Source organism: Macrosteles quadrilineatus, unplaced genomic scaffold (genome assembly GCF_028750875.1).
Source record: "Macrosteles quadrilineatus isolate MER2022 unplaced genomic scaffold, UCM_ALF_1.0 Scaffold_9__3_contigs__length_116548681, whole genome shotgun sequence".
NCBI lineage: Eukaryota > Metazoa > Arthropoda > Insecta > Hemiptera > Cicadellidae > Macrosteles > Macrosteles quadrilineatus.
The window spans coordinates 92,815,403-92,832,301 of record NW_026542602.1 but is presented as its reverse complement, the minus strand read 5'-3'; the positions used below and the strand labels follow the sequence as shown (position 1 = coordinate 92,832,301).

Genomic DNA, 16,899 nt, shown 5'->3' with positions numbered 1-16,899 from the left:
TTAGATTGAATGTATTTTTATACCTACTAACTATAAATATATCAATCTATTTAATTTATTGTTTACTTTATAGAATACTAAATAAATAGCAATTGACACATTTATATCTGCAATCCGATTGTTTATCTTTATTTTGAAATGTTTGTTTGTATAATGAATCTCTTGGGAGCAGAACCTGTATCTCTTAACCTCTGTTCTTCGAACTGTCAAATTTAAGTATTTACAGCTGACTTAAATTAATTGATATATTTACATTCTTTCAAAATATAAACATGAAAATTTTGGAAGCCCATGGGGCGTAGCCCAAGGGAAATATGAAAATTAAATGATATAACATTGCATTGTCATCCATTTGTGAGCTATGTTTCAAATTTCAAGTCTCTAGCTCATCAGGAACTTCGTTTAAAATGGATATCAAAATTTGTAGGAAAGCGAGCTAATAAAAACAAGCCCATGGGGCGTAGCCCAAAGGAAATATGAAAATTAAATGATATAATATTGCATTGTCATCCATTTGTGAACTATGTTTCAAGTTTCAAGTCTCTAGCTCATCGCGAAGTTAGTATAAAATTGATTGCAAAATTTGTACCGGACAAGAAAGCGAGCTAATAAAAACGTTTTAAAATACCTTTGTAGACGTTTAAATAATTAATTTAAACAAACAAACAAGGGATATATACAGGGTGTATATAAAGTCCTGCACGGGCTTAATATTTTCTAAACGACAACAGGTAAATCAATAAGATTTGGTACATCAACACCACACCTAAAAATCTACTTTTTCAAGGAACTATCAATTTTCTGTCATATCATGGGGACGTCCCACAAGGAGTCGGAAGAAAATCTTAAAAGGAAGCATAGGTCAATATGCACATCAAATGAAAGGTCTTTTTAGTAGAATACAATGCCGCAAATTGCACTTCAAAAGGTTTGTCCTGCGCAAAATGGCAGCCGTTCAAAGATTTCTTGAATCTGCCATTTTGAATCTTTGAACTACAGTACTGCCATTTTTTACCCAGGCGTTCTTTTGAGCTTGAATTTACGGCATTGTAATCTACTAGTGAAGACCTTTAATTTGATGTGCATATCGACCAATGCTTACGTTAACAATTTTCTTCCGATTCCTAGGGCTGTGCCCCCTGAGGAGTAAGCGTATAATAGCAATGTAAATTAAATGAATCTTTCAACAACACACTTTGCGCAGGATAAACCTTTCGAAGTGCGGTTTGTGGCAATGTATTCTACTAAAAAAGACCTTTAATTTGATGTGCATATTGACCTATGCTCCTATTTAAGATTTCCTTCTGACTCCTTGCGGGACGTCCTCATGATATGACAGAAAATTCATAGTTCCTTGAAAAAATTTATTTTTAGGTGTGGTGTTGATGTACCAACTCTTATTGATTTATCTGTTGCCGTTTAGAAAAAATTAAGCCCGTGCCACACACAATGTGTTCAATTAAGCCGACTTTATAATACACCCGACATATACGGAAATTAGAGTTTTTGGCGGCCATCTTGGGCGCCATTTTGGAATATATGCCCTCAAAACTTAATTTAAGTAAATGTTGAGTGTTTTAATGTGCTTGAGATCTGAAAACCCCCTATATACACGTTTAAACCATTATTTTAGGCCAACTAACAAGGGAGATATGAGGTCAACAGAGTTTTGGCCGCCATCTTGGATAACGCACTTCCGGTTCAAATTTCGCGTTCGCAACAGGCAGATTCGTACTCAGCAGGGTTGAAATACCCTAAAAACGTTGTTTCCCCAATTGTTACATGAAATGCTTCTTGCATTGCCTTTTTTTGAAAACGGGCCTAGTCTAGTTATGTTTCGAGGGTCAAAAATGAGCAAAAACTGGTTTTACTCCGTAAAATCTCCGAAAAACCCCCATAAAACCCCGTTCCCATGCTGGTTCGCGAACTTGTTTGACTAAACGTAGGTTTACACATTTGTACAAAATTTCATCAGAATCGGATGATTTTTACAACATGTTTCCATTTTAGGATGATTTGGGTAGAGGGAGTGTATAATGGAGATGACATGTGTAATTTTAATACCGTGTAAGACAAGCTGGGTAATCCAATTTATCCACGATTATTTATATAATAAGTCCAACTACCACGTCCCCTGGGTCAAGTTTTACCACCAAAAAGTTTTACTCATGACGTTTTTCTGAGCGCTCTGATATTTATGTACCTTTTAGGTAATTAAGCATGTATAAAAAAACAAGCTAATTTTTAAAACGGATATTGAATCTATAACTCCTCTCTTCTAGATGAAAATAAAGTAAAATAAGACTATAAACATTTAAGAAATCTATATTTTGGTATAACAATTATCACGATTAATTATTTTTTGAAAAACTGAATACCAACTTGAACAAATATTTAACAAGTCTTAAAGACAGATAAGTTGTGATGGTTGTTAGGATTTAATTTTACTTATTATATTTGAATGACGATTCTGATTATTACAATAACGAAGCCAATTTGAGCCAAGTACACTAGAGCAGTCCCTGAGCAGATTTAATCACGTTGTGTCAAATCGACTTATTAATTCTGTCAAGATCTTTTTTTGAAAATTTTTACTACATTTCCTTAATGATTGTTTTATATATAGGCTTATTTCGCTTTTGTGTTGGCATAAGAAACGTTTTAAGTAGGAATGAATTATAGGGACATTTTAAAGGAATTAAGGAGGAATTATAAAGGATCAATTTGGAAAAAGGGGGAGTAAGATTATACAAAACATAATGTCTTAAAACTACACTTGAATACTGTACTTGGAAGCGAACCATGTGGTTAAAAGGTAATTTAAAGTGACAAGCTTTTAGCCGAGCTCCTAAGAAGATTACACGAGAAAACACTCCTTACGACAACGTGGTGAAGGAAAGCAGGCAAAACATAAATCATTTCTTTTATACCATTTTCAGTTTTTTAAGGTTAAATAGGTCACAATTATTGTTCTCATAAAACTAGGCTGTTTGTGTTAAATTTTAAAGCTGTGTTTTTTACCAGTCTGCAGTAATCCATAAAAAATAGACTTATCAACCAAAATGAACATAAAATATGCACTACCTTCTCCTTGACTTTCTCCAGTTCCTTGAGGGACGCCGGGGAGACGTCCGAGTGTCGTCGCAGTTCCGGGGACCTCGGAGGTGCCAGACCCGAGGGACCTCCTCCGGTCACCCCCAGACTGCCGGAGCCAATCTTGACGTCACTATGACGCCGCTGAAGCGCCTCCAGTACGGGGACGTCCAGCAGGGAGTCGGTGGAGTCCTGTGCTATCACTGGCTGGGTACGGCTCTGAATCTTGCGGCGGCATATGCTGCAGCGCCATGTGTTCTGAAACAATTATCATCACACTCATTTTGGTACATCTGAGCTTTCGAAAGTTTTGATTTACAAACTATTAAAACATAAGGTTGCCTGTCGCAAACATGAATTTCCTTTGAAAGCAATACTTTGCCAGTTAAGACACAATCGAAGAAAGTTTCAGTTTCACTGAACATGTAATACCACGGACATTATAGCATAAATTCTTATTACAAGAAATATTAGAACAAAATTGTTAAAACAAATTGACTTTTCAAACCCATTCTGCCTCCTCTCGTCTGGACTGCATGGTCATTTTCTATCTACATGTATTTGTTTGTTAGAAGTAACACTTTTGCCAATAAGAAAACTTTAAAATTGTGTCTTAAAATAGCAACGTAACTGATAATTATCGATAAAAATAAAATTTAAAAGTTATGAAAGGGGAGTTTAAAAACCAAGGTTAAAGTAAAAAGATTTTCATTTTCAAAATTTAAAAAAAATTATCAATTTTTCAACTTGAATGCACTCTATAAACGAAGTTTTAACAACTTTGAATGCACTGCTTCACACACTCAATATACCAAAGTTAAGCTGAGATATATGAGGTAACAAGTTAGTTTAGAACTACTGAACTGTGCAAAGATAACTCTTATTCTGCTATCGGCCAGAGTACATTACAACTTTAACCGAGTTTGCAAGGTTCGATTTAAAATGCTATCTAGCCTGAAATACCCCTATGTGACACTATATTGTCATATTTAATATAAGATAAAAATATTTGAACGAAGCAAGTAATTCTACTATTATCGTACAAATTTTAAGCTACGTAGCTACGTTTTCTGTAAATAATGTTAAACGTTGTTTCTTAACGAAATGTTAACTGACCCAGATTTTTTATTTGAAAAGTATTGGTTATCTTGAATACTTGAAGTTTCTCAAGTTACTCATTGAGATATAGTACAAACTTTTATTCTATCAAAATTTACTGGCACAACATGTTCCTGTAATTCCATATGGTTGTACTATCCAATTGTGAATTGTTTCAAAGAGTATTCATTTCCTCATCCCTACTCCACAATTTTACGTCCAAATATCTCTACGGTGAAAGACTAAAAAGGGGTTTTTTAGTTTGTTTCCTTTATTTATCATCAAACAGATTAAAGGGTTGACAAAATTACTGTACTATAGCTTTAATGCCACTTGTACATTCCTTATCAAACCATAATGGTGTTAGTAATATCAATAGACTAATGAAAAGAAGTATTTTAGAGACAAATTAGAGTTACCAGTTGTGTAAGACATTCTAGGCGACTTTCTAAACTAAGAAAACAGTTAGAAGTTTTCACTTCATTTCAACTAACTTTCTCACAAACAACTTCCAATATAGAGGTGTATCGTTACGATTGGTAGATTTGTGTTTGCCTTGAAGTTGAACAACTTTTGGTCGATACTTCGAATAATTATTCCCAATTTAGAAACTTCTTGGAACACCAATTTAGCAAAGTAAATACTTGTTAAGATCATACTCACTTAAAATAATTCCAACAAGCCATTACATCGAGTTGCTTTTAGTCATTTAAATTTCACTCCCACAATAAAATTAGTAACTGTTTTAGTTTTGAGTTTTGATGTGCAATGGAAATAATGAAAGATGAAAACGAAATGTAATTTTACTGGCAGAAATTTCAAGACAGAGTGAATAAACGAATTACAATTTTAAGATTAATAACCGAGCTTGGCGAAGCATTATTGATCAGAATATTGCGTAATTTCCAGAACAATCAACATGAATTGGGACTTTGTTCCAATTCGCTTTCAAATATCCTCTCTTTTAATTTCCTTCAAGTCGTTTACAGTTGCGTAATCAGTAACCAAACGCTTTTAGCCCAACACAATTATCAACAAATTAAGTATTTAAGCTCATGATTTATTAAGAGTGGGTAGTTTAAGATAATGAGAGCGTTATTTCAATATAAACATTTATGTAATACTGATTTAATAATTTTTTACGAAGAAAGGCAGTAATTTATAATTTGGCAGCTCAACCTGTTAACATTGTTCAGTTGTTCCACAGAGAAACATTTTGAAAATTATAAAGAGCATATCAATCGTAAGGCAAGGAAATCGTCAGTTCTCTACAACGTTAATAGCTTATGAAAAACGGCAATTTCGCCTTTGCGGTGCTAACCCCCGCCCCACAACCACTACCACCAAATTAGGTCCAATATGTCCGCGGAGGCTTCAAACGTTATCATTAACTGTGTCAGTGGTAAATTTTTTTTGATGATGTATGTAACCTTGCGTTTTCACTTTCTACAATAAAAATAATCAAATGTTGATAAATAAAACCACGTTTCACAAGCATCACCAAAATTTCATGAGTTCAGTCAAAGCAAAATGGTTTTTACACATTTTCAAGTAATGTGTGCTAACTTATAAATAACACACATGTCCACACACTCACAATCTAGGAGCTTAGAATTCACCAGCATCCTTTGATAACCAAAAATGAAAATGAATAAAGTATTACGCTTTCACAAAGGGTAAGCATTAAAATTTTGAGACGTGGTTAGGCGCTTACAACGATTACATAATAAAGTAGGGTACCGTTGAAAACGCCGAACGTTGAATTTGATGTGTTGAAACATCGGAAATAGAAAACTTAAGTCTGTTATTTAGTTTTATATTTTTAAAAATTATAATGTGTGTGCAATGAACGTGTGGTGACAAGGACTGCGTTCTCATAATTTCAACAAGGTGAGTAATGCAAAAAAATATTGACTAGCTGGATTCAAATGACCTCACATACAAACCGTGCCGTTTAAAAAAGAACATCAGTAATAAAATCTATTCTATATATAATTCAGTTTTAAAAATCTTTGTACAACTAAATCTAGAGTTCTACTGGACCGATTTTATTAATTAATGGGTCGTTGGAAAGGTCAATTTGTGTAGATTTTCAAATAATTATGAAAGTTTGCTTTTGTTATGATTTATGGTGAAATATTTCAAAAAAACATGTTTTCCATAAGAAATACATTGAAAACGGTGTTTTTCACACTTTTTATTTTGGTGAGACTTTTGGCTGCATTTTTTGAGTGTTTCCAAGAAGTGTATGGTATCAATTTGTAGGAAATTTTATTCTCTTTCAGAATATCACCTTCCACTTTAGGCGATTTCCTCACCATTTAAAAGTTATTTGTAAAAAAGCTAAGCAACCTCCGAATTTATAGTAATGAGAAAATACTGAGTTAGGGATATTTTTTTAAAACTTTGTACAACTAAATCTAGACTTCTACCGGACCGATTTTGTTAATTAATGGGTAGTTGGAAAGCCCAACTCATGTAAATTTGCAAATAATTATGAAAGTGTGATTTTATTAACATTTTGTAGTAAAAAAGTAAAAATTACAAAAATACATTAAAAACTGCTTTTTTCAAGATTCTGTTTTCAAGTTTCTATTTGTAGCCAGCTTTTGGCTGAATTTATTAAGCGTTTTCAAGAAATGCATAGCAGTTGTTTGTAGTAAATTTTATTCTCTTTCAGAATATAACATTCACTTTGGTCGATTTCCCATCTATTTAGAAGTTATTGGCAATAATCTAAGTGATCTCCAAATTTATAGTGGTGAGAAAATACAGTATTAGTTATATTTTTGTTAAACTTTGTACAACTAAATCCAGACTTCTACCGGACCGATTTTGTTACTTAATGGGTCGTTGGAAAGCCTAATTTGTGTAGATTTGCAAATAATTATGAAAGTTTGATTTTATTACATATTTGAGGTAAAACAATGAAAATAAACAATATTACATTTAAAATGCCTTTTTTTCTAAGTTTATATTTCCAAGTTTATATTTGTAGCCATCTTTAGGCTGCCTTTATTGAGTATTTTCCAAAAATGCATTATAGTAATTTGTAGGAAATTTTATCCTCTATCAGAATATTACCTTCCACTTTGGTCGATTTCCTCACCATTTCAAAGTTATTTGCAAAAACGTTAAGCAACCTCCCAATTTATAATGGTGAGAAAATACTGAACTAAAGATTTTGTACAATTAAATCTACAGTTCTACTGAACCGATTTTATTAATTAATAGGTCACTAGAAAGCCTAATTCGTGTAGACTTTCAAATAATTACGAAAGTTTGATTTTTTTTATTTACTAGGTGAAACCCGTCAAAGTCTGACAGTTGCTGTTGAGGTTGCAAGAAAGACCGTTTGACTATAAATCAATGATAAAGAACTGCATTTTTTTTATTTGGGTTGTTCGTGATTTAGCAGTGTGCTTTAGGTACGTCCGATCTTAATAATCAATAATTAAAATGGAAGCTGGTATTTCACTGAAGGTTCTTAGGTCAAAACAAATAGAATAACGTAATTAGAATTGAGTAAATATATCTAAAACTAAATTCCATATCCAAGATATAATTAAATTTATGTTTTCTGCGATTCAGGATATCTTTAACTTAACCGATTAAAACTATCAATATCTCAAGTGAAAGCCTTTGAAGTATTTTAAGACCAAGACATATAAAATAACTTAAATAAAAGTTGAGTTACATATCTTAGATTGCAGATAAGTACCTAAACGATTATAATTATTGTTGATTCGTGATTCAGCAGTGTGCTTTAGGTAGGATTATTAAGATTGGAATCTTAATAATCAATAGCTCAAATGAAAGCTGGTATTTCATTTAAGGTTTTTAGACCAAAACATATAGGGTTATGTAATTAGAACTGCTGGAATACATCTTTAATTGAAGTAAAAAATCCAAAAATCCAATTTATATTTTTTCGTTGAGTAATACATTAGATAAATTAATAATGATGCTTGATGACAAATATATGCTTGCATAGCTTAATTTTTTAAGACCAAAATTATGAAAATCAGGCTGGTAGAAGAGCCAAACGAACTCGAAAAAATAAATTAAACTCCCATAAGAAATGTACAGGGACGCATTTTGAGCATAACTCGAAATATACGTCAAAATGTATGCTGATGATTGATGGCAAATCTGTGGTGCGTCCATACCTTTAGTTTAAGGCCAAAATTATGAAAATCGGTCGGGTAGAAGACCTTTAACCCGACTCAGAAAAGAAAACCAATAATTTTTATAGATGGCAATAATTTGTTTACCAGTATGCTTAATCTAAACATACGAAACATGTGTTAATAATTTAACAGTTTATTGTTAAATTGTTATTTAATTGATGTTCCTTTGATTAAATGTTGTTGTTAACAATTTGCATTTGTGTTTAAAGTAAGTTCCTTATGTTAAGTATGCGATTCTAATGTTATGTGCTTAATCTGTACCATTAATATTAGTGAGTAAAGTGATGTATGGATTTCACAACCATTATTTTACTAGAGACCGTTGTATTTAACCACAACGGGCTCTGTAGCTAGTCTTTTCATAATTTGTGAAAAAATCGCCCTAACAATGCGAAGATATAATACAGATGTAAACGTCCTGCTTAATCGGATTTGAAAAAAAAACCTAACTATAGATTTTATGTCTTTAAGGCATAAAGATGAAAATGAAGACGGTAAATGTTTGTCTTCTTGAGTTAAATGTATAGCCTAAAGTTTAAAGTCATAAATATTATCAATTATCAATCATTGAGATGGGGACTCCACCTATTTGTTTTCTGTGAGTTTTTAGCAACATATTATTCATGAAAATTAATCAGGGTTTACGAGGTAAGTATCTAGTTCATACATCCATAAATAATTGAATAGACAACTCTCTCGGCGGCTATTACCTCACATTAGATATAACCACAACTAGGATTGGTATATACCAACCCGGGAATATAGTATAATACTTCTCCTCTATTTATTATATATAACGTGTAAATGTTCAAACGTAAATGTAAAGATGTGGACAAAAAGTATTTTGGTTTAAATTTCTCACCGTCCCCAACACAAGCACCAAATTGTAACTGGTCATTTCGTAAAATATTTGCTTACAGCAAAATACCAATTAGTAACAATAAAAAGCAAATACTATCGCAGGATTATCAAACGTATAGCATATTGTAATTTGCACCAAAATGAAACGACATTTTAATACTCTTCTCGTTTATTGATGCAAATCAGTCTAAGGTAAAACAGTTGCCTTTTATCTTTCTACTTTAAGCTGTTATTTATACAATACGAACTATAAAGCCGTAATAATATAAACAGTGTTACTTTTGATATTGATGTCTAATTTAGTGTAAATTAGTCTAGTGAAATTGTGTTTGCTACGACGACACAATTTCATGTGATGGTCCAACGATTTCTTAAAGTAAAAATATTCATCCACAATAAATATATAAAAAAGAATCTAATTAAAACAACAACCCAAAGACAAGTAAAACTTGTAAAATATTCAACATCAAGTTTCAGATTTTGGCCTATATCTCACGTTAATGGTATATTTTTACCCTTCAATTGATTGTTGCGAGGTGAAAGGGTTTTTAGAACAAACTCGCTCAGAGTTTAACCAATTACGCAGACACCGTCAGACGTGAATGTAATTAAATTAAATCATAAACTTCATTAACCCTTTCCTTCCCCAACCTCTCCCTGATAATATAGTTATCAGGGAGATGCAGCCGTCACAATGGCCTGGCGGGATTAGTAGTTAGGCCTAATGTTGTACAGAGATAATACATTTCCAAAACTTAGTGTATTCACAATGTTAACCAATGAAATATAAATGTGCTGTGTTATTTTCATATCTAATTATTTGCGAGCAATTTTTGGTACAGCTATTTGTATCTGAGATAGTCCATCGTATTTTTCAAAACAAACAAATTTTAGTTAAGAAATAGTACATTTTAGTACCTAGGGCCGAAAATGATACCTGAAATTTCATACTTGGAATTTTTGATAAAAAGTCTCGACTTCGTATCAAACTTTAAAACCAATCTCGAGGCGGCTAAACCATTTCGGCCCGTGGTACGAACGCTATTTTTCTCCTTACTATAGGGTCTACTTTATGAACATTATTCACCACAATAATATTTCAACCTAACAGTCAACACAACTACAACTTTAAGGTTATGTGAAATATTTTATAGGGATCGGCAAAAATAGTTGCCTAGGCAGCGGTAACAATAAAACAAGTCTATTTAATAGTTTTTTTTTTATTTAATTGCAATGCATATGTGTACTACTTGTGTATTTAACTCTTTCAATGCGGTCGTCATGTTTACTCTTGAAAATTCCACTTATCTCAATGATAAGGAATCAGTCGCCGGCGACTGACCCGCACGCAATGTGTTAATATACATTAATGTTTTAAGTTAATAAGCAAACAGCTGGTTTTCGGCTCAAGGGATGAAAAAACCACCTTGGTCCCCAGATGACTTTCGTAGCTTTCGGCCTCCAATAAACGTTTGTAAAACTTCATCGCTAGGGTATTAAGTTACTCTTTTCGACCCGAGCTTATTTTTCACTCGAAAATGAGTGAGGGCTGAAAAGACACTTTTGCCCGTGTGATATTTTTTTTCATATTGCAACATTATGTAACAAACTAAGTCAGAAAATGACTCCCAGCATGATTCCAATTTCGCTAATGTAAACAAACAGCTGTTAAGTAAGTGATTTAATCATGCTGTCTATTACGATATTGTGTTTGTGTACATTATGCTATCGATATTTCAAACTGTTGACAAGACTGCAGCAATAATGAATTCTATCGATACAAAATGTTAGCCACAGACGACTTTTACTGCCTAGGGACTTGAAATGCATGTACCAACAATGGCTGGTTTTGCTGCAGTTTGGAGAAAAAATATGTTTTTATGATGTCTTTCTGAGATATAATGCAAAAGAATAATTATTGTTGATTGTGCAATGCAGAGAAATCCCTTAAAAAGAATATTTAACAAAATCCTCGATTGGGCCCTCCTTATAGAAATTAACATATAATATATCGATATTGTGCAGTTAAAGTGTCTGATAATAAATATCGCGTTAATTAATATTATCCAACTTATGACCCTAGAACTATATTCCGTTCAAAAAATGTAGGCATTTCTGAGGGGGGTTTCCCACAATATATGTTTGTTTGTTTAATGTATATGGTGCAGCTGACTGACGAGCCAACCCTCAGCTGTAGATCTATTATTTTAAAGGTACAACCAATTACCTTAGAATTAAGTGGAGGGGTACATTTCATACCATAAAAAACCTAAAGTTTTTGAACGGAGTATAATACAAATAAAAGGCTATTTATACGCCCAAAACCGCTTACATAAATCATTTTAATTACGTAAATATAATTGTACAATTCCAACAATATTATGAAATCCATATTAAAGAACGATATGTACATTCCTATCCTGATAATTAGACCAATTCGTTAATTACAAGGAAAAATGTTGTTCGGATTCCACTATAAACTGTAGGTCACTTAGTTGCCATTGGCTGTGACCATTATTCACTAACAAGACTACAAGATCACGCCACTCATCCTACACTCATCCTTCTTTGGGTTACAATACGCACTCAGTGGTGACCCCATCGTAAATAATTGATTGATTGATTATATAGAATGGCTTTCAAAACATTAGTCTCGTCCTCTATAAAAACATGTTATTGCATTAGTCTTCTGACAGAAGGTTTAAGTGTTGGGTCAACACGATGTCTGGCATTTTAAGTCAACATCTTTTTATAAATGCGTCTGTCTGTTTTACATCCACTATTATTAATATAGAACCATCAAAAACGTTTTACAATTTCTCATGATCAAACCCGTAACATTTTGATTACCAGACGAACATTGCAGCCACTCAGCTGACCAGCTGACTTACCTCGTCTTGGTTCTCGTCCTGTTTGTAGTACGACGCGCAGTCTTCGCACACCTTCTGGTGACACTCGTAGCAGTTCCTGGAGTAGTCGCCCTCCTTGAAGCTCTTCAGGCAGACGCGACACGCGCCCTGACGGTTGGTTTGCTCAGTCTTTACTCTGAAACAAGAATAATTTGTTTCCAGTTTATACCTCGTAATAGGAATCATAAACGGTAATTGAAAAGTACAATTCTGTAAACCATGTTGAGTGATTTTATTTCCATTGAACCAGGATACCAAGGTACTAGGGTACCAGGATACCAGGATACCAGGGTACCATATCAGGTGATGAATTTATCATATCATAAAAGGTACGAGGTGTCCAAAAATGTGCTCCCACATGGCTTATTGGCATAATATTAACTCTGAAACCGGAATCAGTTGTGTTTAGCAGGGATATCGTTTTCGAAAACTTAGCCGGTGATTGAAAATTACCTTTACAACCATTTAATTTGAGACCTGGAATCAAGTGGCTTTGCCTAAAGTATTCAAGATGTTCAATAGATGTTCATTGTTAGATATCCTTTCCATGTTAAGGTCGTAGCCATTTCTAGAATGAAAAACAAACGTTGTTTAACTGATCCGCCGGCAGATTGCGGTAATGTAAGTTATTGATCTGTGTCAAATATGCCAATTTTGTAACAATGCCAAAGTAACATATAAAGTAACTTATTGTTTTACTTACACAAATTACAGTTTTAGGATATAAATAAAACTTGGAGAATTTTTTTGGCTTGGCCATTCTTTGAAATGAAATCCTATAATATCAATTTTACCAACTTCAAGTTAAACGTCATCTAGTGGCCAATCAAAATTTAAAACCAAACTGGTGTTAGTAAGGTTGCTTGGAATTATCCCAGTTTTAGAAATTAGACAATTCCTAAACCCTTGTTAAGTTATATATTAATTTAAACATCCATATAGATCTGCAGCCTGCAGTAGAGCAGAGAGGTTGAGGTTGAGGCCATGCCTGCAGGACTGTCAATAATGACACTTGAATCTCAACAGTCCTTCAGTGTCTCCTCGCTGTCCTCATCTCAACCTCTCCAATCCTATACCCTGTCTTTTCCCGCCATTGGCAGTACAATGATACCAATTTCAGATTATTTAGTATCAATGGTTTAATTAAGCCACTGGATCGCTTACTACAATATTATACTTAGTAACTTTGGAGTTGTATAGTACTTATGGCAAAAAGAATTACAATAAAGTATCTTAAGCCACTCATACATAAGGTGGTATTGTATTCTAATTGTCGTCGATTGTTTTGTGTTCCATATGATCGGTTTACGGTACTCAATAGTTGTTGAATCTCCAACAATGTATCTAATGATATTAGATCTAATTTAATACCGTTTTATGTTTGCAATTAACTACTGGTATTATTAGTTATTTTACACACAATGATAATCAAATATGCCAATAAATTGCATATATTGTATATATATTGCATAAATATATATACAGGGTGGCTGAAAAGTAACTTGCACCCCCACTTAACTTTTCAACCATTTGAGATATTTGTAATCGGTTTGCGGCAACCTTCTTAGATATTAGTGGCTACAATAATCATGAACAATTTTGACATTTTTGACCTTAGGGGTAGCGGGGGTAGGGGTAACTCAAAATTTTCAAATGACAAGTATAGTCGAGTTTGGTATCATTTTACAGAACTTGACAAAACATGAACATTGACATAAAGAAAACCAAAATCGGCTCACTAATAACAAAATGGCGCCCTAAAACGATTCAAATCCAAATAACCATGAGGGTGGCAAAAAAATTAACTTGTACCCTCTTTAACTTTTTAACTATTTGAGATATTTGAAATCGGTTTGCGGCAACCTTCTTTGTTAATGAAGGGTTACAAAAATATGGTCAGTTTCGACTTAGGGGTAGCAGGGGTAGGGGGGTAGCTCAAAATTTTCAAATAGCAACTATAGTCGAGTTTGGTATCATTTTGTAGGTCTTGACGAAACATAACAATTAACATAAAGAAAATAGAAATCGGACCATTGATAACAAAATGGCAGCTTAAAATTACTTTAAATAACCATTGTCTCAATCATATTTAGCTGCCATTTTGTTATTAATGGTCCGATTTCTATTTTCTTTATGTCAATTGTTATGTTTCGTCAAGACCTACAAAATGATACCAAACTCGACTATAGTTGCTATTTGAAATTTTTGAGCTACCCCCTACCCCCGCTACCCCTAAGGGCAAAATTTTCAAAACTGACCATAATTATTGTAACCCTTTATTTCCAAAGAAGTTGCCGCAAACCGATTTTAAATATCTCAAATAGTTAAAAAGTTAAAGAGGGTACAAGTTAATTGTATTGCTACCCTCATGGTTATTTGGATTTGAAACGTTTTAGGGCGCCATTTTGTTATTAGTGAGCCGATTTTGGTTTTCTTTATGTCAATGTTCATGTTTCGTCAAGACCTGTAAAATGATACCAAAATCGACTATACTTGTCATTTGAAAATTTTGAGCTACCCCCTACCCCCGCACCCCTAAGGGCAAAATTTTAAAAATTTACCATAATTATTGTAGCCCCTCATATCTAAGAAGGTTGCCGCAAACTGATTTCAAATATCTAAAATGGTTAAAAATTTAAGTGGGGGTGCAAGCTACTTTTCAGCCACCCTGTATTGTTAACATTTAGAATTTAAAAAAGTATAGTTTTCTTTTCAAATACCTTAATTTGAAGCATCCAAATGTTCAACAAAGTCTCAATAAATATTCAGTAAACTGAATGTCCCCCCCCCCCTATTTACATTGGAAAGGGCTGCATCTGTCAAAGAAACAAAGCCTTAAACGAACACATAAGATTCTACTGTCGACAGAGGAGCCATCTTGAGCATAAATAACCACGACACAATCCTACCTAAAGGTCCCTAGAGGAAGACGGCTTAGCAACAACTACATGACTTGCATGTAACCGCATTGACGTAGAGGCAAGTAAAATTTGCCTGGACGTAAAGGAAAATTACACTGAAGTCTTTTCCTCGTTTTTGGATAACATGATTTTCCAACTATGCACATTTTAAAGGTAAGATAGGAGATATAAAATTACTGAGTACTGCATAGTTAAGTACTGTACGTTACGTGTGGTTATGTTGCAAATATGTATCGGATGCGTGTAATAAGAGAAAGCACTATTACACTGATGACTGAATAAATTAAATAATTAGCCTAAAGCACTTTGTTATTTAAATAATTACATTTAACCCAAGAGATTTATTGTTGTTTCATCTATTTACATTGTTAGCAAAACACTCAAGTAAGGTACGATACAAGAGACAATGTCGCCAACGTTGACAAGGGTAATTAGTTGTACAAACACACAGATTGATCTCAGCCAATATTGGGTAGCTTATCTAATACAAGAGTTCTATAAGCTTAACGCAAATCTTTAGGTGATACTTAATCACAGTTTTCTTACGGTTTCTAGAGAAAAGAATTTATTTATAAAAATAAACACATCTGCCTTAAAAAATAAGGTTGCCAATGACTCAGAAAAAAAAACACTGAAAATATTGAAGGATTATAACAGCTATAAGACTGATTAATTTTGATGTTTGCCATATAAATGAATTCTCATTATAGACAATGAACCTTTGAATGTCTCATGAATAATAATTTTCAAAAAGGATCTGTCCGAATCATATTGTTTCCAAAAGTTCTCAAAAATTGCCATAATGTTCCTCTAGAACCAATAAACAATCCAATCACCTCCATTTTTGAAATTTTTGCTTGAAATATTCAAAGGTAGATTCATATTTTTTTATTTTCCTCGTTTACTTCATTAGGTTGATTTAGGTTTATTTCAAATCGAATTGTTGGATCGATAATTATCCCTTTGTTTGTTTCTCTTTCGATCAATAAAATATCTACTTTTCTGGTGCTTCCGTAAGAAGAAAGACAGTGTACTTCTTCATACCCTTCCCATGTATTATACCTTTTTCGGAAAGCATTTGCTATACTACTTCTTATTTTGTGGTGCCTTGTGTTTCTTTGAAGTTCACCAAACGGACAAAAGCCAAGGGCATGTGCAAGGGTTTCAATCTCACCACAGGCATATACATTACATACAAAAATTGAAAAGATCCTTGCCTCTAAACAGTATTAAGTATGTAACGCTAACGACTAATTTATGTTTGAAAAGTGTTTTGCAACGTTTAAAGCACTGGTATTTTTGTGTTGGCTTAAAAATTAAAATGATTCTGGAAACCATTAACGAATTCCTTCTATAAAAATATAAAATAATTTAAATTCTATAAATGAGTAAATTCTGATAACCTGGTTTGTAATGTTTGATACATCACCTACTCAGTGGCACAGTGTAATGTATCATTTAATTTTTGAATGATTAAAGAGGGTTGTCTCACTTAACTATGCACTTTCTCGTTTTTTTCGCTTTGGAACTGTGTGTGGAAAAATCTAACTAAACAAAGTGTTAGAAAAAAAGTTTACGAAATTACCATATTCACAGTTATTAGCGCTGACAATTGAATTCGAACACACAGTATTGCTGTCATGGTTTAAACGTCTAAAAACTGACTTCTTATTTAGATATATTCTTATAACATACAAGCCTTCGAATTCAAACTATTATTTTAGCCTTATATTTCCAAAAGAGATGAGATACGCCAGTGCTGTCTAAATCAACGGTACGAACAGAATGATTGAGTATCTAGTGGGCCCATATGTAGGAAACACTCTG

General features: G+C 33.2%; 1 protein-coding gene across 2 annotated transcripts in view; it reads right to left on the bottom strand.

The window, feature by feature from the left end:
- The window catches only part of LOC129002017 (regulating synaptic membrane exocytosis protein 1-like), a 286,069-nt gene that overhangs the window by 43,074 nt on the left and 226,096 nt on the right, over nucleotides 1-16,899 (bottom strand). For both annotated transcript variants that reach the window (XM_054429503.1, XM_054429504.1), the window contains exons 5-6: nucleotides 12,134-12,287; nucleotides 3,085-3,351 (exon numbers count right to left, since the gene is read on the bottom strand). In XM_054429503.1, the coding sequence (XP_054285478.1) occupies nucleotides 3,085-3,351; nucleotides 12,134-12,287 (421 nt within the window). The remainder of the gene's footprint in view (nucleotides 1-3,084; nucleotides 3,352-12,133; nucleotides 12,288-16,899) is intronic.